The sequence below is a fragment of the Xiphophorus maculatus genome, chromosome 13, assembly GCF_002775205.1.
Source record: "Xiphophorus maculatus strain JP 163 A chromosome 13, X_maculatus-5.0-male, whole genome shotgun sequence".
In the NCBI taxonomy this organism is placed as follows: domain Eukaryota; kingdom Metazoa; phylum Chordata; class Actinopteri; order Cyprinodontiformes; family Poeciliidae; genus Xiphophorus; species Xiphophorus maculatus.
The window spans coordinates 10,470,645-10,487,239 of NC_036455.1; the positions used below are offsets into that span (position 1 = coordinate 10,470,645).

Below are 16,595 nucleotides of genomic sequence, written 5' to 3' on the forward strand. Positions count from 1 at the left end.
AAGAAGTTTAAATGATTCCTGTTTTAGTCTGTCGCTGTTTCTAACCTCAGCCTGGCCTTTCTGTTATGCTCCCATCTTACTTGCTTCATCATTGATTCTACTTCAAGCAAACCTTCAGTCCAAAGGTTTAGATCTCTCTGTTGAAAATTTATATTCTTATCAATTTGTTCCCAGCTCTAAGATTTATGACTGTGAACAACCAGTGCTACCTTGTCCAACTTTATTCAGCAAGAGTCAACATTTCTTACAAATTTAGCTATGTTTTACAGCCGATTCACCGCTTAAAGGTGTACCAAGCTAATAACTGCTCTTTGTGTTCAGCAAAAAGCAGTCTGACATTTGCAGCGAAAATCCAAACCTTTATCGTACAGCCTCAGGTAATGATTTCACATTGCTGGCTGTATTCGTTCTGCTGTCCCTTTCTTCTGTCATGTACCGCAACGAGCCTCTGAAGGTGAAAGGTGTGAGAATGAACATTGTCGATCTGAAACGTGAGTGTTAAAACACAGAAATGTGACGTTATCTCTTAATTCTGGTAATCAGTTACTCTTTTACTCCCTGCCGCTGGTCCAGAGGTCACTGCATAGATATATTTGTTGTCTTGCCTCCTCTCTCTTTCTGTCTGTTATCTGTGTCTGTGTTTGAATTGTATGAATATAAAACTAGAAGATCCAATATAGCCATGGACTGGGTATCCTGGTTACAGAAAAACAAGAAGAAAATCATAGTGAGTATTGCTGGTTGTTCCTGATGGGAATCTATGACTTTAGCTTTAATGCAGCAAAGATATAGAATGTTAGACCCTAAGATTTCAAAACCTTGAATTACAACAAGTAACAATGTTCGTTTATTGAGGCTAAAAAGATTTAGACAAAGAGATTTTGAAATGTCTGTGCATCCAAATTCTTATTCAGAAGAATAAAGACTGTATGTTTTTGAATTTTTCATCAATATTCAGAACAAATGCTGTAAAATATTGATTATTAATCCTCATGTGCATATTAATAAATTAGAATATAATCAAAAATGTACTTTATTTCAACAAATCATTTCCAGAAAATAATGGGAATTAAAATAGCAGGTTTATTTCAAGGGTTTATTGGTGTTTGTTTTGATGAGTATCAGTAGACCCATTGTTTTTTTCAGCATAGATCATTTGCACTTGGTCAAGACATCTTTTGCCTGAATTACTTCATTATAATGTGACATGAAGGTAATCTGTCTGTGGCTCTCCTAAGAGGTCAAGGAAGCCAGGGTTGCATCCAGATGATCTGCATTTGTTCTAGTATCTCTAATATTTCTTGTGAAAATACTTTAAAATTTGTTGTTAGGTTTCAGATAAAGTAAATCCTTTCACTCCACTTCTTTATAGTATGCTTTTGATAGAACTCTCTATGAAAAGGCAACTTTCTTGGCAACTGTGTTTTATAGATTGTCCTCTTGTAGATGGTGTTACTGTGTGCTGGTCAATTGTCAAGTCAGACGTCTTACCTTATTATTTTGTAGGTCATAACTTGGACATAGCATTTCTTTTTCAGAATTATTTAATGATGTATTTTGGCTTTAATTAGCTGTAAACCATAATCACCAGAAATCACCAGAAACATGTACGGGACTCCAAATAACACTATTCTGTTTTTAATGAAATTTTCCTTTTTGAGTTGAATTAGTGAAATTAATTTTGAGCAAGTCCAATGCACCAGTAATAAAGGGGTCATGACCCATAGAAATTTCTTCATGAATATAATTTAGCCCTTTGATACCCAGTTCAAATATAGTAATACTTGAATTGTTTTTAAGTATAGTTATATTTATAATTCCTGAATGGAAGCAGTTAACTGTGCCCTGCAGCAGTGATTTTATCAGAGATAGATGACTCTATTGCAGTTTCTCTTCAGTGTTTTTTTCCATGTCATCAGGATGTTATTCATGTGAACCAGACTGCATGTGGCTGACATTTGCAAAAGCTCAAGCTGAACTATAATGTGACCTTGTGTTTGACAGATCGGGGTCTTGGCTGCAGCAATTGTGACTTTAATCCTTGGTCTTGGATTGGGTCTTGGACTGGGTTTGCAGAAAGATAAAGATGAAGGTAATGCCAGAAACATCCAGGCATATTCTGTTGCACTTCTACATTCCAGAAACCAGACGTGTAGCTACATGCCTAGCCACTTCATGAAACCAAACACTGATGAGTGAAGTGTTTGTGGAGGCAGCAGGGCCTTTGAATTTTGCTTAGCAACCACATACCTTTGTAAATTGTTTATTTACTATCTTTCAGCACATTTTAAGCCTGACACAGGTGACTCGAATGAGTCAGACGAGTTTTGTTTAGCTCAGGCTAATGGTATTCTCAATTTGTTACAGATCAAGTCTTTTCAAACACTGTGACTCATAGACATAAAGACACCTACTCACGATCAAGAAATTACAGTCTTTAGAGATAAACCAGTTCTTTCGAGAAACATTTCTTGCTTGACCAAGTCAAAAGTGTAACTTTCATTGTTCTGGTTACCACCTACTATCCATTGCCAGGAATGAAGAAATGCTTTCCATTGGGTGTCTAATTATAACTCTCAATCACACTTAAGAGTAATGATACTGAAACTGTGTCAAATGACCAACTGTCACTTCGAGCTATTCTTTGTGACATGACAATGTGATGCAAAACCAAGCATGCCCCAGTAATCAAGCTAATTTATTTTGAAAAGAAAAACATTTTGCACAATGGCAAAATTGAGAAACAGATTTGAGTTCCTTATGTTTACTTCACAATAAAAACAACGCCAATTCCTTAAAAAAAATGTAAAAAATAATATAGTCATGAAATGAACTAAAAACAAATTAAGAAAACTGCAAAGTATCATCAAACACTGAACTGACATGACATCAAATCAGCAATTTTCTGATGTTATGACATAAATATTTGGAAATAAGGAAGAAAAGTAAGGAAGAAAAACATATTTTGGAAGATATGCTATCTTCCCTTACTGCTTATATTCTATGAACTTAAAATAACAATGACATATCACATTTGCATTTTAATTAATCAACAGCTTCCCTCTTTATTAAACAAATTCATTGGCGATGAACTGAATAATAAAAACTATTTCTATAAGTACCTCTGAAAGAATAGATGCTTTGAACCTTTTGACAATGAAGTCCCAGGCTGCAGATGTGATACCAACTGTAACTAGCTACCATGACATCTGCATGGCTCCAAGAAAGACAACTACACTGATTTTACTCAAACATTTACTGTGAATTGATGAAGTTCAGAGCGCCACTGAAAGAGTAAACTGCAGAATTAAATGCTAAGACAGATCCTATTTTTCTGCCTGCAAAAGAGCACAATGATCGTCTTCTCTACATTTTACTTTTGTCTTAGTGTGCAGTGTGTGTAAGTAGTTGCTGTTTCTTTCAGCCCAACAGTGGGAATGTTCAAGAAAACGCTGTGGTGAAAAGAGGCTGGCGGAGAGCAAATGTCACTGCGACAATGATTGTCTGTCTGCAGGAGACTGCTGCACCAACTACAAACACATTTGTCATGGTAAGAAATATGGATCGACGCAGCGTGATTTGGCCAAAACACTGCTGGTGCTGCAAAAAGTAATTTCCTCATACAGATGACAGATGTTATGTCGTATTTATGACAGTGTCATGTCAGTCTTATGCACACCCAGTCAAATACAGTGTTATAAAAGTATCTTCAAATACTGTATTAATCTATTTTCAAATAATTTAGAATAATTTACCAAGGGAAAAAAAAAAATATCCAAGTGTCCAAACCAATCTGGTGTTATGTGAAAATACTATTTCCCTCTCGAACTCTTGTTAAATCATGAATTATCATTTAGTTCAGGTTCTGGAGTCATATTGACTACTATCAAACTTATAGAATCAGAAATTCATTGGACTAATGGTGGTTAAAACCCCACCAGGTTTTGGATTGTGTATTTAGATTTAACAGTAAATCCCAGCAGATCAACACAAGCATGTTTGGTAAATTAAACAGCTAATGCTGAAAATATCTTGTGTGAATTGTTGCTGGATGTGAGGGTTTCATGGAGAGTGAGTTGATTTCTGGGTAAATATATATGCAAAGGCATGTCCTCATAGAATTTGGTCAAAATCTATGCATTTCAGGAGAGGAATATGGAGCTTCAAGCCATTTCTGAAGTATTTTTATATGGATCATCCAGCAGAGATCCAGGAAGAGCACATTCACTGACCACTATAAATCATCAGAGGCTCTGAAACAGAAAAGGCTTTGGTATAGATCTGCTAAATGGACTGCTGTGCAACTTAATGAAAATGTCTGATAAAATGTTAGCTATTCAGTTCTGCACAATATTGCACTGAACAGCAGTGCTCCACAACATCCTGCACAGACAGGGATCAGAGGGATCTCAAGACCCCTTCTAGTTCTACCAAAATGTGATTAAATAAATTAGGCAAGTATTACAAGAAAATACGCAACATTTTCACACAAGGTATTTCTGAAGCCTTTTGAATCTTCTGAAGCTCACAGTGAGTAGGGGAAATGTGTACATTTGACAGATTTAACAACTTCCAACTCTCCATACACCGGAATAGGCCTGGCCTGGGGATTTCTATGTTCAAATATACGTCAGTTTCTCATAAAGGAGTCAAAATGTGTCTCCACATGAGCTTGAAATGTTTGGAAGTTATTTTTTAAAGTCCAAGTCAAGTCTTATGATACAATTCTGAATTGACTCTCAAATTTTATTTCTACAACTTAAGTGCAACTCGAGTTGAAATCTCAAATGTGGGTCGTCATCTCTGAAATGAGCTAATGTAATTGCATTTCTTACATCCAGTTCTCATTTGTGGGATTTTATGAGAATGCTGAGATGGTGTCACTATGGAAATAAATGTGTGAGGGTACATTTCTGATGTCAGACTTGGACACAAGCAAGTTTACAAGGCACAGTCCCTTCCAGAAAACAATAAAACAGCTGAGAGGTCTTTTAGGTTGATGTAATGATCTGCCAGAAACCTATTTATTGACGCTCTTGCAGAACTTACAAAACGTTCAACAGGAAACAGTTCCATAGATGAGGTTAAAATGCCTAATTTCAGTTAAAACATTTACCCTTTTATGTGCATAAATAAGTGCACAGACATTGAGACATACTGTATATAGGGCTGCCTGTGGAAAGGTTGACTTCATTGCAGTTAAAATGTATTTGTCTCCAGTACGACCTCTCTATACTGGGGAGTACAATGAACATTGAATAGATTGGGGGAAAACCACAGAACCTCACAGGACAACTGAACTATTTTGTTCTTCTGTAGATCCATTACTTATCCATCATGAGAGGATGTGCCATACTGCACATAATACTGTGACATGCAGTTATAAAATACACACTCTCTTCAGTGCTGTTCATGTTTTCTATGTCCTGTAGGAGAAACAGAGTGGGTAGAGGACCAATGTGATGACTTGTCAGCTCCCAAATGTCCTGAAGGGTAAGCCATTACTCAAAAGTTGAGTAGTTTCACTTGGATTTTCTCAAAAATTAAATGTTTCATGTAAATGTTCATTTCTGATATGACATGGTTCCAGCATACCTTCTTACATGGAATAACATTGATTGTTCTTTTACCAGTTTTGTAATGAGGTATTTACACAGTCAAAGCCATTACACCACCACAGCCAAATATTTTCAAAGATTTTGTGCAAGAATATGGTTATAAAATGCTGCTACTGGATGCAAGTATTAAGTAGATGTTATCAACTCTGTGTGCATGTTTGCTTATAGCCCTCTCTTATGTTGGATGACAGACAGCTATGTTAATTAATTAAAGTATCTCTTCTCCTGCTATTCAGTTTTATCATTTTTTCTTTTGTTTTCTCCTAGCTTTAAGCGACAGCCGCTGCTGCTGGTGTCTCTGGATGGACTAAGAGCTGAATACCTGCAGACATGGAGAGATCTTATTCCTGTCATGGACAAACTCAGTTAATATCAAGCATAATATTATGTGTTCTGATTATGTACAACGAGAAAATGACATACTGCATTTTCGTCTAATGAAGCAGTCTTTTAAATATCCTGACCTGAAAAACTTAAAAATTAATAGCACTTCCTCTTCCTGCCAGTCATGTTGATTCTGATTGTAAACAATGATCAAGAAAGTCGGATTTAACCCCGCAAGAGGAGTCAGGATTTCCTATTAAACTTTTCATGAAGTCATAGTCAGTAACAAGTTCATTCTTGCATTTTACCTAAAATGACCCTTTCAGGAATCTGAACTAATGAGTTACAACAACATTTAATTTCCCTTTGGGAGCAATTGAGTATTTTTGAATTGGATTGAATTTTCAGAACTTTTAATAATTATTGATCTGTTGCCATCCAGTGACAGCATGTAAACTCACATGAACATACTGATGCACAAACCGGTTCCCTCATTCCAAAGAAGACTTTGACTGAATAACATGCCTCCACATTATTAAGTTCTGCATGTCATCTTCAGGAAGCTGTGGAACATCGACTTCCTACATGCAGGCAGCATTTCCAAGCAAGACGTTTCCTAATCACTACACAATTGTTACGGTAAAGACTCACAAGACTGCACTAACAAACCTACACACAAATTCATGTGCATCTCTAAAGGACTGAACTTTGTATATGTATGGGAATAAAAACTACTCAAATTACTAAATTAAATCCATAATAACTTGTTTAAAGGATTTTATATTTTCATATAAAAGATACAGTGTTTATAAAATACCTTTTAGGTCACAATATTTAATGCAAAATTACTTGGATATGTTCAATATGTTATATTCTAGTCAGTTGAAATATCTCTGCTCTGAGTAAAAAATCCTGGAGATTTTCTGAATATGATCTCCATAGATTCCAGTTCAACAGCATCTCAACAAACTGCATTTTTGACTTGCATATTTAGATGTACTGTATTTTCCTAAATGTAGTGATTAAGATATGCAAGGAAAGATTGACTTATGCATAGATATAAACCAACACTCTTATCAGTGACTAGGGTTAATGATTATGGCAGATTTAGTCACACAACTGACAACAAAAACCATGCACATTTTTTAAAGTGTATATAAAATGTTATATTTTGACACTCAGACCAACATTGAATAGTACATAAGTGGGAATGAAAAAAAAAGCTATTGTAGGTTTTCAACATTTGACCAGAGCACTGTCTTTCACTTTGCTGCTTTTCCTACATGACTTGTGGCAATAAATGATAAAAATGTTTTATTCAACAAATTTAAGCTTTGTCTTAAATTTGTTAAGGTGAACAGTTTTCAATGAGAAATCTAAAGCTAGACTTTTTAAATAAAGTATCCCTGCTTTACATTTCTTTACAACTGTATACCTGATGGACAGGGACGCCACCAGGAATCTTGGGCCCCATGACAAAAAATTTAATTGGGCCCCCCCACGCAGCTGCTGTTACAATTTTTTGAGTCTATCTGACCCAACAAAAGCGTCACAATTTTAAAGGCTTGCAACTGCCTTACTTTCTTTGGTTCAATACTGATAACTAGCACAATATTTACTGCTCATGAATTTTACATCCAACAGTCCGCATACAGTATGCAAGTTGGCTGCTTAAACTTTTTCTATTAGTTTTAGCTAACTGAAATGTCTCTCCCCACAAGCAACAGTCAAAAGCAACGTGCAAAATACACATAAAGCAATCCAGACTTCTCAAAAAAATGCTATGTAGTTGCATTTTATTCAAGCTGCAGTATGGAAAAATATGTTTTCTCCATATTTTTTAAAGCTGTCACCCTGTCGTGCCAGTTTGTTACGAGACAAGTAATCAGTGAAAACAATCAATCTCCTCCACCGCATCCCTGAATTACTACAACCAATCAGAACCAGGAGGAGGGTCTTAGTGCTATCAATCAACTTCATTCACTCACTGCTAAATGTGCTAATGGTGGAGAAAACATATCATTGCAGGAAAAATGTTTATCTGCCGTCATAGGTAGCTATGCTAACTAGACTGCATTCACAACAGGCTGCGCTAGATACAGCATAGCACAGAGCGAGGGGGATGAAGGATGAGCAGCCACATGAGATTATGATTGACAGCACTGAAACTCTTCTGCCACTGACTGGTTGTTTCTAGCACTTTGATAAAGCAGAGGAAATAGATTTTTCACAGATTATCTCTCATACCATACTATCACAACATATTGACAGTTTTAACAAATATGTGATTTTTTTTTTGTAAAAGTTACATACTGCAGCTTTAATTTCACTTAGGAGAGGGCAGGTCAGGAGGGATGTGGGCTAGAGTTGCTGCTGACTTACTCATCTGTTGTTAAGTGGTAAAAGGTACAAGGGACAAGTTAAATATATGAATATCTTGGTAATTTTTGTCCTTAATGTGTACCTAACCCCCAAATCATCTTGTTTGTGCTGATAAACTTTCTAAATATGTTTCTTAGGGTACTAGTTTTATGTTTCTGTGTCACAGGGGTTTAGTTGAACTTTACATAGAGGAAATACCATTATTTTCAGTTTTCTAACTTTTCCTTGATCTTGATTGAACTTTGTTGAACTTTCTAAGTTCTGAGTTAGAAAATTCCAGGCAATCTCATGGAAACTGTTTTTCCAAACCCACGCAAGGGAATCCCGTGGTATCTCCTTTCACTGTTTTGCAACATCTTGATAGACTGCATTTTTTACTTGCACACCCATGACTTAACTTATGACAAGAGTAAATCATGAGTGTATTGTGGCAATGCTAAAACACACCTGTAGATGCTGATTGAGTAAATCATAAAGGCATGACTAACATTTATTGGCAGGAGTTCAGTATTTATTTGTGCAGTTGGTATTTAAGAAAATGTTGGACAGAGTTTTATATCTCTCATCCTGTTTCTCATGTTACCCTCATTTCATGTTCAGGGTCTGTATCCAGAGTCCAACGGTCTGATTGACAACAATATGTACGATCCCGTGTTTAATGCCTCGTTCAGCCTGAGCAATGACGAGAAAAACAACCCAGCCTGGTACCTTGGACAACCTGTGAGTCCTTCTAAGTTTGACTCAGGCTCAGAATTTGGCTTTTATTGAATGATTATTTTTTTTTGTTTGTTTTGTTCCAATTAAAACGTATGTCTTTATTGTTTTCCACTAGTGTATGTTCACATAGTTCTCCTTTAATTATAATCTTACATCGAGATATTGAGAAGAGCAAGCAGAAACAAGAGATGAAAAGAAAAGGCTGGGGAAAAGTTTTCCTTTGGCTTGTTAATATCAAAATGAAAAATTGTTGTAGAAATTGGATTTGTAAAAGTGATTTCTTCAGCTTTCAGTAAAATATCGTGTCCTGTTTCTCTCAACAGATTTGGAACACAGTTACAAATCAAGGTCTGAAATCTGGGACCTTTTTCTGGCCAGGATCAGATGTCAAAATCAACGAAAGTTTCCCTGACATCTACAAGCCTTATGATGGGTAAGATGCAGATGCCATGTACTAAAATACAGAAAGAAAAGCTGTAGACAGTCATATCAAACACAATCCGCTCGGTCCTAATTTCTGTAAAGAAGCAAAAGAGAATTTTATCTCTCTCAGCCTTACTGTAAGGCAGAGTCAGGATGACGTTTCATCTTTGCGTGGGAATGTCTGGAGCCTCAATGGATCAACAGATGTTAACCATATCAACTTAAGTCTTAACATTTTGGCCTTTGGAAACTCTAATACAGTCTGTTTATCATAAGTTGTTACACATATAGCAGCTATTTACACTACATGTCTTTGTTTTTCTTACGTTTTTTGACGTCAATGCATGGCAGATTTTTTTTCCCCCAAGTAAGATAGGACTGACATTTGCTGGATCAAAACCAATGGAAAGTGTCATATATTAGGGGTATTTTTACACAAACCTAGATGGACTGTACTGCTTATAATACCAAACATTTTAAATAGGGTTTTAAAAAGTGTTTTGAGGCTACAAACATTATTGTAATTGAATTCAACTTTTTTCTGTTATGCACAGAACAAACATATTCTTTACCATTTGACCGAAACGTAATAAAGTTAAAGGCTTAAATATTTTACGTGTTAATTAAGGCTAGGTACTGCTCAAAAATAAAGACAATACTAAAATAACAAACCCTAAATCCTTTATTTGCTTCATAGTAAAATGCATTGAGAACAAAATAGCATAAAAAAAGATCAATGTAAATCAAAATGATTATAAAATGGGTTGTCTGAATTTAGAATCACACTCAAAATAAAAGTGGAAGACTGATCCGACTTTATAGGAAACTCCTCCAGACAAGTCAAAACGAGGCTCAGTAGTGTTTGTGGTCTCCATGTGCCTGTATCACCTCTCTACAACACTTGGGCATGGTCCATTCAAAGTCAATGCATATGGAATTGAAGTTCAGTGGTAAGACTTGAAATCTGCTGTTCAGATCAAATCCAGTCTTGAACTATCTCACAGAAAGCGCTGGGCAAAAATGTCTGCTTCAAGGCTATACTTCTCAATTAAATTCTACTTTGTGATGATTTTCTTTTTCACAAAAACCAAAGAGGGCACAGTAAGGCTCATGGCAACATTTCCAACAATTCAAGAGCTGTGACTAATGGCTCCGGTGGATTTCAAGAACAGTTCAGAGTCATTTTATTTTTCAGATCATAAATCACGACACATGTATTCAGCTAAAAAGCAGATTTTCTGCCTATACAGAAAGAAGGAATTAACATAAATGCCCCAAAAAACCAGCTTTAGGAGAACTTGACATTTGAGCCCTACCCTATTTGTTCAGAACAAGATGCTCCTGTTAGTGTTGGCTAATAACACATGGCAATGGTTGGAAGCCAAACCTACATTAATGAGGGAGTTGTGGTTCAAAGTGACATCACACTTTGAACAAATGGACAAAAAATATTTAAACAACCAAACTGTATTTTTATAACAGAAGAGCTCACAGCAATATTCAGAACCACAAATTGTTTAGGTGTCTGTGAGCAATCATTGTGGGGAGAAGCACAATGTCTGGAAACTGAACTACTAATCGCAGTTTATACTGAAGAAGTTCAACAGTTGGAATGACTCAGCTGATAATAGGTCAAAATTAAAATCAGAGTTCTGGAGAAACATTAACAAAGCAGCATGAAGACCATTTACCAGGAAAAATAAATTAAAGGTCACTGAATAAGATAATTAAAACCTCAAGGCACAGACAAACTGGTTCCACAGTTTAACTTTGATTCAGATCAATCCAACTCCTTTCAGAACAATTCAATCATACAGCAAAACTCAAAACCAGTAACATCCAGTTTAGTTCTGCAAAAAATATAATACAATACCAGTTTCAGTTGATAATTTATTGCTAATTGGTCAAAAGTTATAGTATCTAAGGAATCTCTGTCAGTTGCATTGAATCTTTGATCGCAGTAACTACTAATTCTGAGCAAGCATGAAGCATCAGTGGAAAGGAAAGATTTCTCTTTAGCTTTAATAAACTCCTCGAGCCGGACCAGGTTCTTTATGAAGGGCCATCTGCTACAGTTGGCTGAGTGTAAGGTGGAAAAGCAGGAAGATGCAGAGAAACAATGACACGCTGTGCCAGGGGCACTTTTTACAGGAACTCTGAGGCACAGCTAAATACGGAATTACATGTGCTTTGTAGAGAATTGATAAGCTATTTTGGCAAAGCAAAGGCAATAACCATAAAATCTGTAGAAGAATAAAAAAATTATAAATGGTGAATAACAGGAGAAATTGTTCTTGATAAAACTCAAAAGGAAAAAGGAAATGCCAAGCATTTGTCATCATTACAATCTACAATATCGAATTAATATTACATACTACATATTAATATTATTATTTTATTATTATTTCTAGTTTATTGATGAGCCTGAGTAAGAAAAAATCACTAATAAAATATGGAAACCTCAAACTGCTGGTATAAATTATTGTTGGTAATAAATTGCTCTAATACATGATCTTTCTTTTTCAGAGATGTGCCGTTTGAAGAAAGAGTATTTACAATTCTGAAGTGGCTGCAGCTGCCAGATAATGAAAGGTTAGTATCAGCAGTGATATTTACTTCCAGATTAACACCTAAGTTATCAAAGTGAAATTATTAGATTTTATGTTACAGTAGAGTTTCTTTTCAGATTAACACTCTTAGATTATTGTTTTGAAATTATTATCAGATTTCTCATTTTAATATCAAAAACTGTCTGTCAGGCCTGATTTCTACACACTCTATCTGGAGGAACCTGATAAATCCGGGCACAACTTTGGTCCCGTCAGTGCACGGGTAAGGCCATTTCAGTTTATTGTCAGACAATAAGGAAGCAAAAGAATCAGATAATCTTAGATGACCTCATGCCCTTTTAAAGCTTCTCCTAAATGTACCTTCTGGTATCTCAAATTCCCCTAATCCACAGTCATTCACAAACAATTTTATCATCATTATTTCTTTAATGCAACCTATCATAAATGATTATGAAAGGGTAAAAGTTTTTTTATTGAACAGTAAGTAAAGTGTAAAGTTCATTTATAGATTAGAATAGAACAGAACTTCTGGTGCAACAGCAGCAAAGTGACAGGCAATTAAACCAAGGATAGAATGAAATACTAACTTATTTATATATATATATATATATATATATAACATACTGTACAGTAATTGTACATTTTCAACATAAATTATGCAATTATTAAAAATAGTGCACTTCTCCTTCTCCAAAGGAATGGGCAACTGAGTAGGTTAAGTTAAATAACGTGCAAAATGTGCCAGTGTAATTGAGGATTACAAAAACAACAGATTATTTACAATAAATCACAATTATATGGGCCGTGGGGGATCAAATACTCATTTCCATCAATTATATTCAAGTTATATATTCTTATACTCCACTTTCAAATTAAACTGCTGTAGAAATAGATTGTTCATGTCTCTGGGTGCAAACTTGCAGAAACAGTTTTAGGAATTAAGTGGAATTAAATGATTAACAGTTTAGGGGAAGAACTAAAGTGTCTAACCACTTCCAGTCACAGTTCATAAGAAGCCTATTCCAGCCCAGCTACATGTTGAATCCTCAAACGTTTCATCTCCATCAGGTGGTGAAAAGTTATCTAATGGGTCTCTCACTCAGAAGCTCACCTTGAACTCCTGCTAAACATTTCTAAACATCCATTCAGTCTTAGGCACTAGCAAGCTAATTGCTTTTCCTATAAGGATCTAAGCTCATCTCTATTTTGACTTCAGAGTTAAGTCTTTATATTGTTGCAAAACTTTGATTTAGAGTTGCCATCAAGAGGGAGAAAGGACCTTTCTTCCTCATTATGCAAAAAAAGTCAAAAGAATTTCATTTCCTGCAAGAAAAACTGTTAAAGTCTTAAAGCTCGAGTTCATTGCCTCCTCAGAAAGTTGGCAGGAATCCATTTAGATGACATACAGCATGACCACACAGGTGAACAAAAATAAAACTATGTATACTTGATGTTTGACAATATTTTGTGCCATTCACATTTTCCATTTATGTTTTTGTGTAGCTCGTGTTCAACAGAGTAGCATTTATAGAAACAATGAGCTCATGTGCTGTTTACCCCTAGCGGTCCATTGCTGTTTATGAGCCATGTTTTCAACACCATAATCTGACATTTAGTATATAAGGTTGTAAAGTTAAAAGCATTTAGAAAGCCACTCTAATGTAGACGCAAACTTTGGACTTGAGATTTGAAGTGAGGATGGAGGTGGTTTTGATAAACTAAAGTGAGTCATTCAGAGGAGGGAAAACAAACTGCATTTCAGAAAACTGAAACAGAAAAAGGCTAAAGGTAGTATCCCAAAATGGAAAGCATAACCAGATGTGGAAGAATACAAAGAACTACTATTCAAAAGGATCAAAGAAAACCCAAAAGAGGTCAAGACTGAACCAAAAATAAGCTAAAAATAATAGAAATTATGATAAACTTTACAGTATAAACTAGGAACCCACTTATGTAAATAAGTCACACTGATTAAATAAGTGGTGCTGGCTAACCCAATGTCTCTAGTAGCAATATAATAATTATGATTCTATGTACAGAAGAAAGAAGAAATGGATTTTTCAGCCATATATGTACACCTCTATCCAATAGAAAGAGCCCTGCAGAAGATGATGATAGGAGTTGAATGGGTTATCAGACTGTCTCCATCTTCTGTCTAGAGTCTGTTTCAGAGTCACTGCAGGAAAATAACAATTATTTCCCCTTAATCCTCAAAGAAGTGAGACCTACACTGAGAATACATATTAAAGAAGAATCAAGCTGGAAGTACGTCATCTGTGTTCTTTGGCAGCAGGTGACTACCAGCTGATAAAACATGAACATCCTGTTTCTACGAAATTTGCCTCTTAGGCGATGAGTTTGACCAGTGGTCATAAAGCGGATGAGAGTGGGAGGGAAACGGACAATTCCTCTAGCTGTGTTTCATTTTTGATAAAAAAGACAGTGACGTGTTTTTGAAGAAAACAAACTGTAGATTACTCAGCGGAAGTTTGAAGTCTGCACAAACCAGACTGGAATTTAATATTTTAAATATATGCAATTTCCCAAGGCTTAAACAGTATAATTTCCTCCTCCATTAGATATTTCAACAACAGAATTATTGTGGATTATGTAGTTATTTTTCCCTACTGTTCCTCTCTTTTAGGGATAAAGGTGGGGAATTACAGCACCAGTGGGCAGTTTATGTTTACTCATTATGTCAACAATTTTAGGCACTTTGAATAAATGCATGTTGCACCTCAACCACATGTTTTCTTAGAAATTAACAAACTTCAGGAATAATTGTAGCTTTACATTTCACTGCTGTTTTTGGAAAAAAATTGTAGATAAACTGGTTGGTTTCCAAGCATGGATGAGGCATATAAACCAGGTCTAACAATGTTCACAAGGGTGTTTAGCATAAAATCGGTAGGAAACCAGTTATGATTTGTTTGGGATTGTTTTTCATCTGTCTAAGGTAACTGTTTTCATATTTTACCCATCCACCTATTGAGGGGTAGTTCTTTTCTCTATCAGCACCTCTGACAATCCGGCTGACAATGTGTTTGGCTTTGAATTTTACTCAAGCCCAAACATATACATTTTAGAGAACTCACTTCTTTTTTTGTTTGCACCTTCTCACTTTGTGTAATTTAAATTTTCCTCACTGTGGAGATATGGTTATTGACACATTTCCCATCAGTTTCCAGGTAGGATGGAACTTTGGTGGATTCTTGATTGCTCCAGTACACAATTTGACAGTGATCTGAAAACAAACTAGTTTTAAAATAGATAAAGCAGACTAACAATAAGCTTCTGGGTTGCCTTCCCAAATATCTAACATCGACCATATTGAAAATATGTCAACTTGCTTAAAGTTTGAAGACAACCAAATGATCAGTTATACCTAAAACAAAATGTATACATTCTTCTTGATTGGGTGCAATGATTACACAATATGCAACTTAAATCATTTTTAATTTCCAGAATTGGATTTACAATTATGAATTCACTGTTGATTAGATAATATAAAAATACAACAACACTTTAACTTCCAAAAATGTAAACTCATTTCACCTGAGTTTACACAATGCTGAATGTATTTTGCTCAATTGTGTGTGAACATGCTTAAATGTTCAAATGTCAGTATATTTATGGATGGTTATGAATGTTTGTGAGCAACAGATGACTCCAGAATCTCCTCTGGATTATTATCACTTAACCAAACTATGTTTTGGAGCCAACAAAAATTCTGTCTGGGTATTAGACCAACTGTTTCCCTTTAACATTATTTAATTATTTTATGCCATTTTCTGCAGAAAAAAAAAATCCATTTGCCAAATGTTTTCATTGTTCTATTGCAGATAAGCACAGCAATCCAGGGAGTGGATAAAATAATGGGTCAGCTCATGAATGGCCTCAAGCAAATTGACCTGCACCGCTGTCTCAACATCATTGTTGTTGCTGATCATGGTAACTCAGAACATACTGCACAAAAAGATGTATTGAACTTTGTTTCAGATGAACATTACTCTTTAGTGCCTGTGGACCCAGTCAGTGTTTTGAGCCAGAGAAATATTTTGTCTGTAGTTGTAAATTTTCTCTCTCTGAGGAACACTAAAGAGAAATCACAGTTGAGTCACGAATCTGCCAAACTTCTAAGGAAACATAAATCCACCGCATTTCTTTTGTTTGAATGCAACCTTCATTCAGTCAAGATGCTTTTTCTTTCTTTTTCCTTTGGTTCTGCTCCCCTCCAAGTTGCACGATGAAGGAACCAAAAGTCTGAAAATATCAAAATGTCTGACAAGTCAAGAGCTATTTCATTTGTTTCTTTCTTTAGTTGTTTATTTTAATCAGACAGTTGTTGGATTAAAACTCTCCTCTTTTCCGTGTGTATCTGAGGCTGTGCCTCCAGTTTCTGCAAGTTGTCAAAGCACAAGCACATAAATATGACCATATTAAGAAAACTGCTAAAGCTGTTTTCCTACCAAATAAAACCCTGTGTATTCATATTAAGTGCTCAGGAGATACAAACAAACCTTGAAGATGATAAATGCAGACAGCCTGGCGTCCTGCCTGT

General features: G+C 35.6%; 1 protein-coding gene across 3 annotated transcripts in view; it reads left to right on the forward strand.

Annotated features, from left to right (window-relative positions):
• Positions 1–585: 585 nt before the first annotated feature.
• LOC102231330 (venom phosphodiesterase 2-like) overlaps positions 586–16,595 on the forward strand; it is a 38,610-nt gene continuing 22,600 nt past the window's right edge. For 2 of the 3 annotated variants that reach the window (XM_023345294.1, XM_023345296.1), the window contains exons 1-11: positions 597–727; positions 2,005–2,092; positions 3,425–3,550; positions 5,433–5,493; positions 5,886–5,983; positions 6,502–6,581; positions 8,925–9,044; positions 9,365–9,474; positions 11,991–12,056; positions 12,224–12,296; positions 15,877–15,985. In XM_023345294.1, the coding sequence (XP_023201062.1) occupies positions 683–727; positions 2,005–2,092; positions 3,425–3,550; positions 5,433–5,493; positions 5,886–5,983; positions 6,502–6,581; positions 8,925–9,044; positions 9,365–9,474; positions 11,991–12,056; positions 12,224–12,296; positions 15,877–15,985 (976 nt within the window). In that variant the 5' untranslated portion in view covers positions 597–682. Of the gene's footprint in view, positions 728–2,004; positions 2,093–3,424; positions 3,551–5,432; positions 5,494–5,885; positions 5,984–6,501; positions 6,582–8,924; positions 9,045–9,364; positions 9,475–11,990; positions 12,057–12,223; positions 12,297–15,876; positions 15,986–16,595 lie in introns of all 3 variants that reach the window. The other variant, XM_023345297.1, reaches the window with a different exon arrangement.